At 51.1% G+C, this 13,884-nt stretch overlaps 1 protein-coding gene across 1 annotated transcript in view; it reads right to left on the reverse strand.

Annotated features, from left to right (window-relative positions):
• Window positions 1-13,884, reverse strand: part of LOC138259740 (probable palmitoyltransferase ZDHHC24) — a 229,102-nt gene that overhangs the window by 120,063 nt on the left and 95,155 nt on the right. The window contains exon 2 of the mRNA XM_069207633.1: window positions 846-1,123. Coding sequence (XP_069063734.1) covers window positions 846-1,123 — 278 coding nt within the window. The remainder of the gene's footprint in view (window positions 1-845; window positions 1,124-13,884) is intronic.

Here is a 13,884-nt window from a genome sequence, read left to right on the forward strand (position 1 = left end):
TTTAAGCAGGATTTCAGTCTGTATTAGAAATGCCCAGTTAACGACTTGGAATCTAGTAAGGATATTTGCTTCTTACACTTTTGTGGATCACCAATTGCACGTTTTTGTGCAGTGGGGAGAAGAACGTTTCCCTCAGTGCTTAATTTGTAAAAAAAAAAAACGTGCCTGTGCCCAAAGCTCTCCTCTTAAACACGCGGCTGCTCCAAGGTGCTAGCACTGAATACTAAAGCAGCATAATCTTGAATCCATCTCGGGCCTCTGTAATCCATTTACAGTCACTCCCTGCCCCTTCAGCTCACTCGTGCAGCTTTCTTCTTTCTCACGTTGTGACGCTTTTTCGTTTTTCTCTTCCTCCGTCTTTCCCGTATGTGTCTTTTGCTCGCAGTAAATGCTTGAGGCAGAAGAATAAGTGTCGGCCCTCGAAAAGTAAGTGCTGGTGCCCCGCACCGGAAACAACAAGCACAAATTAAGCACTGGTTTCCCTCCATATGTTGTGAATGTACCCAGGGGATGAATATTCCTTGAAATGGGGGGTGAGCAACGTTTCCCATTATAGTTGTCACTTCTTGAGCTGAGTGCGCAATAATTAATGGGATGTTGGCAGGTGCTATGCTCTGTATTGCTGCATTAAGCTGCATATTTTTATTTTCGGTACGTTTACAAATATGGAGACAGCTGTCCTCCAAATCTTCAGAAAGTTGTCTGGACATTAAACAGTGATCCGAAGCTCAGACATTCCCTTCTGTGTCCCCGGCCCTAGTGCTTGCAGAACACGAGTACAAAAAGCAAACGGTCAGCCTTTGATATTTTTGCAATGTAAGCAGTTGAAAAGGGAAGTGCACTACCTGTCACCAGCATCAACCAGGGCATGAGCAGCAACAAAAAGCTGTGAATACTGACGCCCTCATGAAGAATGTTCGTGAAATTCTCAGCATTGAACAGAGTGGCGTACAGAAGCCCGGCCCAGCAGTAGATCAGGAAGCCCATCAGGTAACGGTAGTTGGCATGCCCCTGGCACTGTCCCAGCAGCACACAATGGTGGTCTCGCCGCAGGATGCAAACGTTGCAGTTGTAGCAGTGCTGGCAGCGCGGTGGCACATGAATCTCACAGGAATAGCAAAAGCTGGAAAAGAAACATTTGATAAGCCGTGCATTCTGGAGTGAAAGAGGATAATCGCTGACAAAACGACACGAGAAGTCAAATCTGGTGACTGATATTAAATATAGTTATAAAACAAAAAAACATATGAAACCAACAAACATATGCAACCATTTGCACTACAAAACTGTAGTAACTAAATGCATTCTTCTTTAGAATTCTATGATGATGTTGTTCAAGTAAGTTGATTTTAAGAGCTACTTTAGTTTTTTCCGTCATTGTATAATTTGGAACCAATATCACATTGTTGAGCTACTTTCTCTGGAACGACTCCAATGCCTACAAACCTATACATCTACATTCAAAGGCCAGTCAGGAGTTCCCCTTTATGTGCCATATGGTTCACCCATAGAAGCGCTTGAAAGCCTACTAGGTGAACATTATCAGAAGCGCAAATGTAAGATGCAGAATTGAATAAGCACAATTATGATTCATAAGCAATAATCGAGGTATAGTTGTTCTGTAAAATGTAAATGTACTAGCTCAGAAGCAGAACATATTGAGAAAGAACAAACTGAGTAAAAAGGCTAAAAACAACCACTTAAAATGCAAGCAGTACTGGCTTAGAGCTGAACATGCCTCTTCAGTTCCTGTTGAGTTTAGGCACTCAATACACCTTCATAAACGCACTCTGACTCTCATCCTGTACTAATGCATCCAATAATCCACTTACTGACCCACTTTTGCATTCACATCTCAACCCATCCTCAAAAAGCACACACAAAAGCTTAAAAACCAAATGAAAAATAAATTAGAATGAAAGAAGAAGAAAAACTAAAATATGAAAGATACATTACTTTAAAAGAAGTAGAAAAAGAAAAAGTGCTGTTTAAACACTACTCTAAGTAAAAAACAAAACGAAACATAGTAGCTGAAAAGATACTGCACATAGTCTATTGTTGTTACTGTACATAGGCCCTCATTACAACCCTGGTGGTAAATCCCGCTTACCGCCGTGCAGAAGACCGCCAACATACCGCTGCGGCCGCAGAATTCTGCTACAGGTATTACAACCCACAGCTCGGAATCCGCCACAATACAGACACCCACACAAGTCCGCCACACCAAAGATCAGTGATAAACTGGCGATAACAAAACCGACACCGTCACGCCAACAAGAATACGCCTACACTATCACGACCCACGTATCAACGCAGTGGTCTTTCAACCGCGGTAATCCATTGGCGATACACACCGCTGCGCTCAAAATACACACACATTTACAAAACACAACCACATTGGACAATTGAAAATACACACACCTGATACACATGCACACACCACACCCACACACTCATACCACTATAAAACACACACCCACATTACCCACAAACCCTTAGTACCAGAAATTTGAAAGCAGGCCAGAGAGAGACACTACCAAAAACAACACCAGCATCCACAGACACACAACACCATCACTTACACAACATCCACGCACCTCAAACAACACACCCCAACACATCCCCTCACACACCACAACAGACACCACCTCACACATCACCCACACCACATCATGGCACCTCAAAGACACCCCAGGTTCTCTGAGGAGGAGCTCAGGGTCACGGTGGAGGAAATTGTCCGGGTAGAGCCACAGCTATTCCGATCACAGGTGCAGCAGACATCCATTGCAAGGAAGATGGAGCTATGGCGAAGAATTGTCGACAGGGTAAACGCAGTGGGACAGCATCCAAGAACACAGGATGACATCAGGAAGAGGTGGAACGACCTACGGTGGAAGGTGCGTTCCGTGGTATCCAGACACCAGATTGCTATACAGAGGACCGGCGGTGGACCCCCACCTCCTCTCCACAACTAACAAAATGGGAGGAGCAGGTCTTGGCAATACTGCATCCTGAGGGCCTTGCAGGAGTAGCAGGAGGACTGGACTCTGGTAAGGCAAATCTTTACTACCTCATGCCCCCACCCCACCTGCATGCCATCACATACTCCCACCCTTACCCTCACACCCATCACCCCAAGAACCCACAGATACCCCACCAACACAACCCACACATCCAAAAACCAAGCCCTGCATGTAACACCAATGCATGGACACCAATCACCCAAGCATGTCCAGTAAAGAGACTCACTCATGCCCCAAAATCACCAATCACACAAGGACCAAGCCAATAATGCAAGCACTGGAGTAGAGGGTCACTCACCCATTGCACACAATGGCACACACAGATACTATAACTATGCATTTACAACCCAACAGGTCCCCTACCCAACGTCACCAGACAGGAGGTGCCAGACATATCCAGTCCCTCCACAGAAGAGGCCCACAGTGATGACAGCAGCTCTGCACACCTGGATCAAGATGACCAGCCCAGCCCATCTGGGACCTCGGGACAGTCAGTTCCCCTGACACTGTCACAAGCCACCACAGAGCCTCCCCCTCAGGAAACACCAGCACAGCACCCACCTAGCGGGCCCATCCCTCTGTCCCCAGGACACGTCAATCAGCAGTGTGTCCACCACTACAGGGAACCCAGGCAAACCCACTAACACAGGACGATCAGGGACCTGGGGGCAGTGGCAGTGGGCACACGGTTCAGGGGACAGATGCACAGGACAACAGGGAAGCTGGGAGGACTGCTGTTCGATGGGGGGGGGCAGGCCCAAGGAACCGACACTCCACAAGGCACTCTCCAACATCATGGGAGCTTACCATCATTCCCAGGATACCATGGCAACGGTACTGGCCAAGTTTCAGGAGACCCAGCGGCTGCAGGAGGAACACTACCTTGGCATCAGGGAGGACTTGAAGTCCATTAACACTACCCTGGTCACCACTGCAGGGGTGCTGGCAGACCTTCTAAACACAAGGAGGGACACAGTGGCACAACACTTGGCACAATACTTGTTCACATACCAATGTAACACAGCTGTAGGCCAGGAGTAAACAGAGGAGAGGGCACAAAGTGGGACCCAGATCTGTGAAATGGAAAGTCAAAATGACAAGTCAGGGTCCATACACTGAGTGAAAATGTCAGACGTATGCAAGCTCAAACAACAGTGTGAGATGTGGTAAGCAGTTACATCTTCTTACCTGTGTCTCACTGGAAGTATTGCATGATGATGTTATTTCGGTTGTCAATATCCTCTTCTTCTGCCTCCTCTTCTTCACTGTTCACAGGCTCCACAGCTGTCACAAGACCACCATCTGGCCCATCCTCCTGCAGAAAAGGCACCTGCAGTCGCAAAGCCAGGTTGTGCAGCATACAGCAGGCCACGATTATCTGGCACATCTTCTTCAGCCAGGATACTTGGCATTGACATAGTAGATTTACTGGTCTGCCAAACACACCATCTGCACATTCATCGAATAGTAGCTCTTCCGGTTTCTATACACCTGTTCATTCCTGCGGGGGGTACAAATGCCACATGTGTCCCATCAATTTCACCAATGATGTTGGGGATATGACCCAGGGCATAGCAAATCCTCCATCTGAGGGAAAACGATGTAGCTGCACATGTGTTCAGCAGGGCAGACAACACCCTGGACAACACGTTAGAGAACATTGGCTGGGACATCCTTGATGCCATGGCCACTGTTGTTTGAAAAGACCCACTGGCAAGGAAATGGAGTACAGACAGGACCTGCACTAGAGGAGGGATTCCTGTGGGATGGCGGATAGATGAAATCAGGTCTGGCTCCAACTGGGCACACAGTTCCTGGATTGTTGCACGATCAAGTCTGTATGTGACTAGGATGTGTCTCTCTTCCATTGTCGACAGGTCCACCAGGGTCTGTACACCGGAGGATGCCGCCATCTCATCACCTGCCCCAGCAGACGTGCCCTATGGAGGAGAACAGCGAGCAGAGAGTCATCCAACACTGAGGTATCACAATTTGTTATTTGCAGAAACGTTCTTAATCCGCAATGTGCCGGTATCTGTCTATATTCCCGGCCCAGATAGGTGTGACGCAGTTAACATTCATCCCATGTAGCCTCCTGAAATGGCGGCTGCCTGACGTGTAAGGTGGGAAAAGGGGATATGAGGTAACTGCGCTGGCGTTGTACACCGTCGAGGTGGGCGGTCGAAGACCGCAGCACAATTCTGCATTGGTTAACATTGGGCCCTATGGGTCCCAGGAGCCAATGACGATGTACGCCGGCGGTGACGGTACGCACCGCCGCGGACGTGACCGCCATTTTCTGTCTGTTCCCTCACTTGATACCTGACCTTCAACAGGAGAGGACCTGCACTGCAAGTGCTGCTGTGACCTGTGTCTGGAAGCGACAATGGTTACAGTGTCCGGGGAAAGGGCCCCTGCCTTCACTTCAGAGGAGTTGGAGAAACTAGTGGATGGGGTCCTCCCCCAGTACACGCAACTGTACGGTCCTCCAGACAAACAGGTGAGTAGAGTGTGAGCATGCTGCAAGGGCAATGCCTACTTTGAGTGATGTGGATGGAAGATACATGGGGGGGGAGCTGAGGCCTGCATGTGCGTAGGGTGAGTGTATGTGCATCAGGGCATGGGTGGGAACTGGTGGGCAATGAGTATGACGGTCCGGACGGGTAAGTAATTTCCTTTCCTCCTGTACTATTCCTCTAGGGCGGCGACCACCAGAAGAAGGGTATTTGGCGTGCCATCGCCAAGGACATCCAGACCCTGGGGGTCTACCACAGACGGAGCACCCACTGCCGTAAAAGATGAGAGAACTGCGCCGCTGGAGGAAGAAGACGGCGGAGGCTCAGCTGGGGATGGCATCCCAACGTGGGAGGAGTGCCCGTCGCACCATGACCCCCCTGATGTTCCGGATCCTGGCGGTGGCCTATCCGGAGTTGGATGGGCGCTTGAGGGCGTCACAGCAGCCACAAGTGGGTGAGTACACTCTCATTCAGCTGACTGCGCGCATTACGAGGTGTCTGGGTGGGGGAGGTGGGCAGTGGGTTCCCCTAGGCCAGGGCGAACTTGGTAGACAAGGTCCCTTGTGAGGCAGGCTATGTGGCACCCCAACCCCACCAGTGGTAAGAGCCATCTACACCTAGTCAGGCTCCTGTGACTTCCAGGTGTGGAGCAACTGGTCTTAGGCCCCATACCCCATGGTCAGCTGAAAATTCTAGGAACTGTCAGTGCATGGCGTAGTGCAGAGGGCTGCTCCATGTGTATTGTGTCCGCCAACGGTAGTGGTGTTGCATGCACCCCCTTTTTGTGGTCTCCCTGTTCTTGTGTGCAATAGCATCATCAGGTGGAGGAGCATTGGCACCTACTGCCCTTAGTGAGGAGGCTATTGACCTCCTGAGATCCCTCACTGTTGGGCAATCTACCATTGTGAATGCCATCCAGGGTGTAGAGAGGCATTTGCAACAAACAAATGCATACCTGGAGGGCATTCATTCTGGGCAGGCAGCCCAACAGAGAACATTTCAGGCTCTGGCCTCAGCACTGATGGCAGCCATTGTCCCTTTCTCCAGCCTCCTCCTCCAACTTCCTCCACCCAGACCCAATCCCCTGTACCTCAGCCTATCCCAAGCACACCATCAGACCAGCATGCACACACATCAACACGCAAGAGTGGACATGGCAAACATAAGCACCACACATCCCACAGGCACTCACACAAGCACCATCCCCATGCAGACACAGCAACATCCACTGCCTCCACTGTGTCCCCCTCCTCCACGTCCTCCTCCTCCCTCCCTGTCTCGTCTTCATTCACACCTGCATGCACTACATCCTCAGCCACTACCTCCATCACCAGCACGCCCATCTCCACACACCGCTCACGTGCACTCACCACCCCCACTACCATTCACACATCCCCAGTGTCCTCTCCCAGTGTGTCAGTGAGCCCTCCTCCCAAAGTACACAAACTCAGGCACACACCCATCCAACAGCTATCCAACTCACAACAGCCTCCGGCCCATGCACCTTCACCCAAATTCAGCAGACGTACACCTCCTACAACCACTACCTCTACCTCCACTCCCAAACCCTTCATCTTCCCGTCCCAGTGTGTCTAAAAAACTCTTCCTGGCTAACATTGACCTCTTCCCTACACCTCCCCCCGTCCTTCACCTAGGGCCAGGCTTTTCAGGTCCTAGCCCAGCACCTCAGCCACCACATCCCCAGGCACACTGGTGCCAGCAACTGCGGGGTCATCGAGTGCGCCACCCATCAGGGCTGCCAGTGTGCCACATAGTGAGGGCATGGACATTCTGCCACCTGCCAAGGTGAAAAAGGTGCCCACATTCCGGAGGGAGAAGCCGAAACTACCAGCCAGCAAGGGCTCAGCAAAAACAAAAGGGGATAGTGGCAAGACAACTGCGGCACCATCAAAGGTGGGGAAGGGCCAAAAGCAGAAGAGCAGGTCAGGAGAGGGCATGGTGGCACCGACTGAGGGACCAGTGTCACACCTTCTGTCCAAGACCACGCCAACCTGTACGGCGGCGAACACCGCTAGCTGCCCCGCCACCACAACCGCCACCTGCACCACCCCCGGCACGTCTACAGCCTCAGCGATAGTCCCCAGCCTCTTCCCCAGTGGGCAGTCATCCGAGGCTGCAGGAGACGTCCTGCTTTGTCTCTCAGCAGGTGCTGACCCATGCACCGCCGCCAGCACAGCCGCCACAGACACCGCCGGAAGCACTGCCGCCACAGACACTGCGGCAAGCACCGCCACCGGCCCCGCGGCGTCCTCGGACACTGGCACCACCGCTGACATGGCTACCATCCCCAGTGGTCAGTCGTCTGAGGCTGGAGGAGAGTTCCTGGACCCTGGGCAGCTTCCATGAGGCATGACTTCCATCACTGTTTGCACCTGCAGGTAGAATGCGAAGCCGCAGCAGTGTGGGGTATGTCGCTGCCTCCATGGCGCATCATATTACCTGAACCTCGCCAATCTCGTGGCACGCACACCCAGGTGAGGGAATTGTACCAGCCAAACTTGGCAGGATGAAGCACTCTGGGCACTCTGGGCACCATGCCCCCTCCAGAACCAGTGGAGAATGACATCCACTAACCCAGTCCTTAGCAGGATGAAGCACTCTGGGCACAAAGCCCCCTCCAGAACCAGTGGAGTATCTCATCCACTACCTCAGTCCTTGGCAGGATGAAGCACTCTGGGCACCAGGCCCCCTTCAGAACCAGTGGAGTATCACATCCACTACCTCAGTCCTTGGCAGGATGAAGCCTTCTGGGCACAAAGCCCCCTCCAGAACCAGTGGAGAATGACATCCACTAACCCAGTCCTTAGCAGGTTGAAGCACTCTGGGCACAAAGCCCCCTCCAGAACCAGTGGAGTATCACATCCACTACCTCAGTCCTTGGCAGGATGAAGCACTTTGGGTGTCAGGCCCCCTCCAGAACCAGTGGAGTATCACATCCACTACCTCAGTCCTTGGCAGGATGAAGCACTCTGTGCACCATGCCCCCTCCAGAACCAGTGGAGAATGACAACCACTAACCCAGTCCTTAGCAGGATGAAGCACCCTGGGCACAAAACCCCCTCCAGAACCAGTGGAGAATGACATCCACTAACCCAGTCCTTAGCAGGATGAAGCACTCTGGGCACCAGGCCCCCTCCAGAACCAGTGGAGACTGTTATCCACTTGAGAGACTGTGGCTTTGCACTCCACAGGATAAAGCAGTGGGCAAACCACCCACTGGAGAGACTTGAGAGTCTGTGGCGTTGCACTCCCGAGGATAGAGCAGTGGGCAAACCATCCACTGGGGAGACTTGAGAGACTGTGGCTTTGCACTCCCCAGGATAGAGCAGTGGGCAAACCACCCACTGGAGAGACTTGAGAGACTGTGGCTTTGCACTCCTCAGGATAGAGCAGTGGGCAAACCACCCACTGGAGAGACTTGAGAGAGACTGTGGCTTTGCACTCCCCAGGATAGAGCAGTGGGCAAACCACCCACTGGAGAGACTTGAGAGACTGTGGCTTTGCACTCCCCAGGATACAGCAATGGGCATGGAGCCCCCTCGTGCAGAAGTGGCGTTGTGTGTTCATCAGGCTGAGGGGCTCCCCATCCCCCTGAGGTGCCTGTGTATTTTTGATCTGATGCCCCAGCAGTGTTCTCTCCGTTTCCACTCAGGTATCATGTGTGGGCTTCGCCCATGTATTTTGGGCCCAGTGGTCCACGGACAATGACTGGTACACTCTCTGGACTTATGTAGTTGGTGTACATATTTGTATATACTGAATTTTTACTATCGGAGTTTTCATGATTACAATTGTTACAATCATTTCCTTTTGTGCTTGCATTCTTCCAGGGGGTGGAGGGGTGTATATGTAATGTTGATGCTTGTATTTGTGTGTATGTTGTTGGGTGTGAGGGTGGGGGTGTTGCGTGTGTGTGTGTGTGGCACTGTCTTCCCCCCCTCCCCTGTGTTGTAGGTGCAGTACTCACCGTAGTTGCGGCCGCTGCCATTCGTACTCCTGGTAGAAGAGGAGGTAAACCAACATAGGTAACACCTGAAGTTCAGGCTCCATGGCGTCCTGGTTCCTCGTTGGGTGTCGAGAGGTAAGTGGTGAGTGGTTTCCCTTCTGCGTACTGTTTCCACCGTGCTTTTGATAGCGTTGGTTCCGCCCCAGAAAAGGTGGCAGATAGGCGTCTTGAAATACAGTGGGCGGTACTTTGTCAAACAGTGTTTGTTTCTACCGCCATGGCGGTCGGAGTGTTAAAGTGGCTGTCTATGTTGGCGGTTTCCGCCACGGACGTAATCCCATCTTTTTTTTTCGCCGGCCTTTTTGCGGTATTACCGCCGCTTTAACACAGAACGCCAGGATTGTAATGAGGGCCACAGTCTGTTGTTTTAAAGTTTAAACAAGGCCTACATGGGTAGAAGCAACAAGTACACTGTGGGGGTCATTCTGACCCTGGCGGTCATGGACCACCAGGGTCGGGGACCGCGGATGCACCGCCAACAGGCTGGCGGTGCATCCAGGCCTATTCTGACCGCGGCGGTAAAGCCGCGGTCAGAAAAGGGAAACCGGCGGTTTCCCGCCGGTTTTCCCCTGGCCTGAGGAATCCTCCATGGCGGCGCTGCAGGCAGCACCGCCATGGGGATTCCGACCCCCTTACCGCCAGCCTGGTTCTGGCGGTTCTGACCGCCAGAACCTGGTTGGCGGTAACGGGTGTCGTGGGGCACTGCAGGGGCCCCCTAACAGGGCCCCACCAAGATTTTAAGTGTCTGCATAGCAGACACTGAAAATCGCGACGGGTGCAACTGCACCCGTCGCACCCTTTCCACTCCGCCGGCTCCATTCGGAGCCAGCATCCTCGTGGAAGGGGGTTTCCCGCTGGGCTGGCGGGCGGCCTTCTGGCGGTCGCCCGCCAGCCCAGCGGGAAACTCAGAATTACCGCAGCGGTCTTTTGACCGCGCAGCGGTATTCTGACGACGGTACTTTGGCGGGCGGCCTCCTCCGCCCGCCAAGGTCAGAATGACCCCCTATGTTACGTTGATAAACAACCTACACTATGGACAATACAATTTTCAGATGTCTGCCCCGTTTAGAAGCATTTGCTGCGTGTCACAGGGTGCAGAACACTGCAGATGAAATGAGCAGAAAGCGTAAGCCCAGTAGACATGTCTGGGGAGCTGAAGTACATGCACAAAAAATAATACAAAGACAAAAAAGTAGGGAAGGAAAGAAAAGACAAGGACCTATACAAACAGAAAACTAAAGGACTGCCCACCAGCCAAGGGTAAATTACATAAGGCAGATGAAGCAGAGATCAGCAAGATAATACACCTGCTGGTATGCTAGATCATGTTTAAGTGGACCCAGGCAAAAAAGGTGGCACAATACGTGGCCACCCCTCACAGAAAACCTCTACACATGGAAGCTAGAGGACGCCTCTTGGTGACATGCCCTTGACCTAGGTGGCCACAAACTCAGGGACTGATGGCAGGATGGCTACCATTTTAACAAAGAAGAACACTGACAGATCTTGGAGTTCCTCCCAGAATATGCTGTTGGACATTGCTGGTTGCTTGCCCAAAATCCTGGAAAAGGCAAAGGAAGCCAAGGAGCCAGGCACCTCGTATCACCAGAGATCCTATCAGGTTAGGCCCAAGAGCCATTATATTTGTGGATAATGCGACCTGCACCATCTCTCTGAGAGGTACACTTCATTACTGAGCAAGGTGAAACCAAAATTCGATATCATGGCCACTTCAGAAGTCAGTTCTGTAGCCTAGAGGGGAATGCTTGGGGAACTCTTTCTCAAATAAATCGGAAGGATTATGTTACTTACCTTGTAAGCATCTGTTTGTGGCATGCTGTGCTGTAGATTCACATGCTCTGCATACTCCTGTCATCTAGTGTTGGGTCCGGAGTGGGGCAAGTTGTTTTTCTTCGAAGAAGTTTTCCAAGTCACGGGATCGAGTGACTCCTCCTCTTGATGGTATTGCGCATGGGTCCGACCCCTTTATTGGATTGTTTTCCCACAGGCGGGTGAGAAAGGAGTGTAAAGATGGAACGCATAGAGAATGTTGCCCATGCAATAAATGTTAGAAATTGGGTCCTTGGTTGGCAGTCAGGTGACCCTCTGTCTCATTCTAGTCAGAGTAAAGGAGAATCACCCTCAGTTAACCCCCGTTCACCTCCTTGGTAGCTTGGCAGGTAGGCAGGCAGGCTTAACTTCAGAAGCAATGTGTAAAGTATTTGTACCAACACACACAGTAACTTAGTGAAAACACTACAAAATGACACAACACGGGTTTAGAAAAATAGGTAATAATTATCTAAACAAAACATGACCAAAACGACAAAAATCCAACATACAAAAGTCAAGTTAGGAATTTTTAAAGAATAAGAGTCTTAAATCCTTTAGAAAACAGTGAAAACACTGTTAGTGTGAAAAAGTACCTGGGTTGCATCAAAATTACACCGCACGCGCGAGTGTGCGCCGGAAAAGGCCAGCGATGCGTCGATTTCTCACTCACAAGCAAGACTGCGTCGTTCCTCCTCCGGTCGGGTCGGCGTTTTTCATTTTTCCTCTCCGCAAGAGAGCAATGTGTCAATCCGGACAGGCACCTCGGGTCCGGGCAGGCTTGACGTTGTTTTTCCGTGCCCAGTGATGTCGTGTTAAAATTCCGGTCACACGGAATCAAAAAACCACGCTGCGTGGGGTTCGCGTTGTTATCAGCCTCTGTTAGCTGGGGTTGTGCGTCGTAGCGTTGATTTCAGCCACGAAGCAGGCAGCGTCTCGTTTCTCAGCCTCGTCACGGAAGGTGTGTCAAAAATGTCCACGCACACGTGGATTTTCAGTCTTGTTCTGCCAGCTTCACCTTTCAAGGGCCCAGGAACTGGATAGGGCACCACTTGGCAGGGCAGGAATCCCAGCAGAGAGTCCAGGTGCTGGCAGGGGAAGCCTTTGATGGCCCTGAGACTTCAACAACAGGAGGCAAGCTCAGTTCAAGCCCTTGGAGATTCTTCACAAGCAGGAATGCACAACGAAGTCAAGTTTTGTCCCTTTTCACAGGCAGAAGCAGCAACTGCAGGATAACTCCACAAACCACGGTCACAGGCAAGGCAGCACTTCTCCTCAGCTCTTCAGCTTTCCTCCTTGGCAGAGGTTCCTCTTGATTCCAGAAGTGATCTAATTTTCAGGGGTTTGGGTGCTCTTCTAATACCCCTTTCTGCCTTTGAAGTAGGCCTACTTCAAAGGAAAGGCTCTCTTGTTTCTGGGATCCTGCCTTGCGCAGGCCAGGCCTCAGACACACACCAGGGGGTCGGAAACTGCATTGTGTGAGGGCAGGCACAGCCCTTTCAGATGTGAGTGACCACTCCACCCCTCCCTCCTAGCACAGATGGCTCATCAGGATATGCAGGCTACACCTCAGCTCCCTTTGTGTCACTTTCTAGAGAGAGGTGCAAACAGCCCAACTGTCAAACTAACCCAGACAGGGAATCCACAAAGAGGCAGAGTCACAGAATGGTTTAAGCAAGAAAATGCCTACTTTCTAAAAATGGCATTTTCAAACACACAATCTCAAAACCACCTTTACTAAAATACGTGTTTTTAAATTGTGAGTTCAGAGACCCCAGACTCCACACATCTATCTGCTCCCTAAGGGAATCTACACTTTAATATTTTTTAAAGGCAGCCCCCATGCTAACCTATGAGAGAAATAGGCCTTGCACAATGAAAACCGAATTTGGCAGTATTTCACTGTCAGGACATAAAAAACACATTAGTATATGTCCTACCTTAAACATACACTACACCCTGCCCATGGGGCTACCTAGGGCCTACCTTATGGGTGTCTTACATGTAAGGAAAGGGAAGGTTTAGGCCTGGCATATAGGTACACTTGCCAAGTCGAGTTGGCAGTTTAAAACTGCACACACAGACACTGCAGTGGCAGGTCTGAGCCATGTTTACAAGGCTACTAATGTGGGTGGCACAACCAGTGCTGCAGGCCCACTAGTAGGATTTGATTTACAGGTCCTGGGCACCTCTAGTGCACTGTACTAGGGACTCACCAGTAAATCAAATACGCCAATCATGGAAATCCAATTACACATACATTTTACATAGGAACACTTGCACTTTAGCACTGGATAGTAGTGGTAAAGTGCCCAGAGTAACAAAAACAGCAAAACAGAGTCCAGCACACATTAACAACCTGGGAAACAGAGACAAACAGTTAGGGGAGACCACGCCAGGGATGCCAAGTCTAACAGTAAGCGTCCGGGAAGGAGGGACGGTGCATGTGAATCTACAGCAGTACAATCCACGAACACATGCTTAAAGG

This window comes from Pleurodeles waltl, chromosome 9, assembly GCF_031143425.1.
Source record: "Pleurodeles waltl isolate 20211129_DDA chromosome 9, aPleWal1.hap1.20221129, whole genome shotgun sequence".
NCBI lineage: Eukaryota > Metazoa > Chordata > Amphibia > Caudata > Salamandridae > Pleurodeles > Pleurodeles waltl.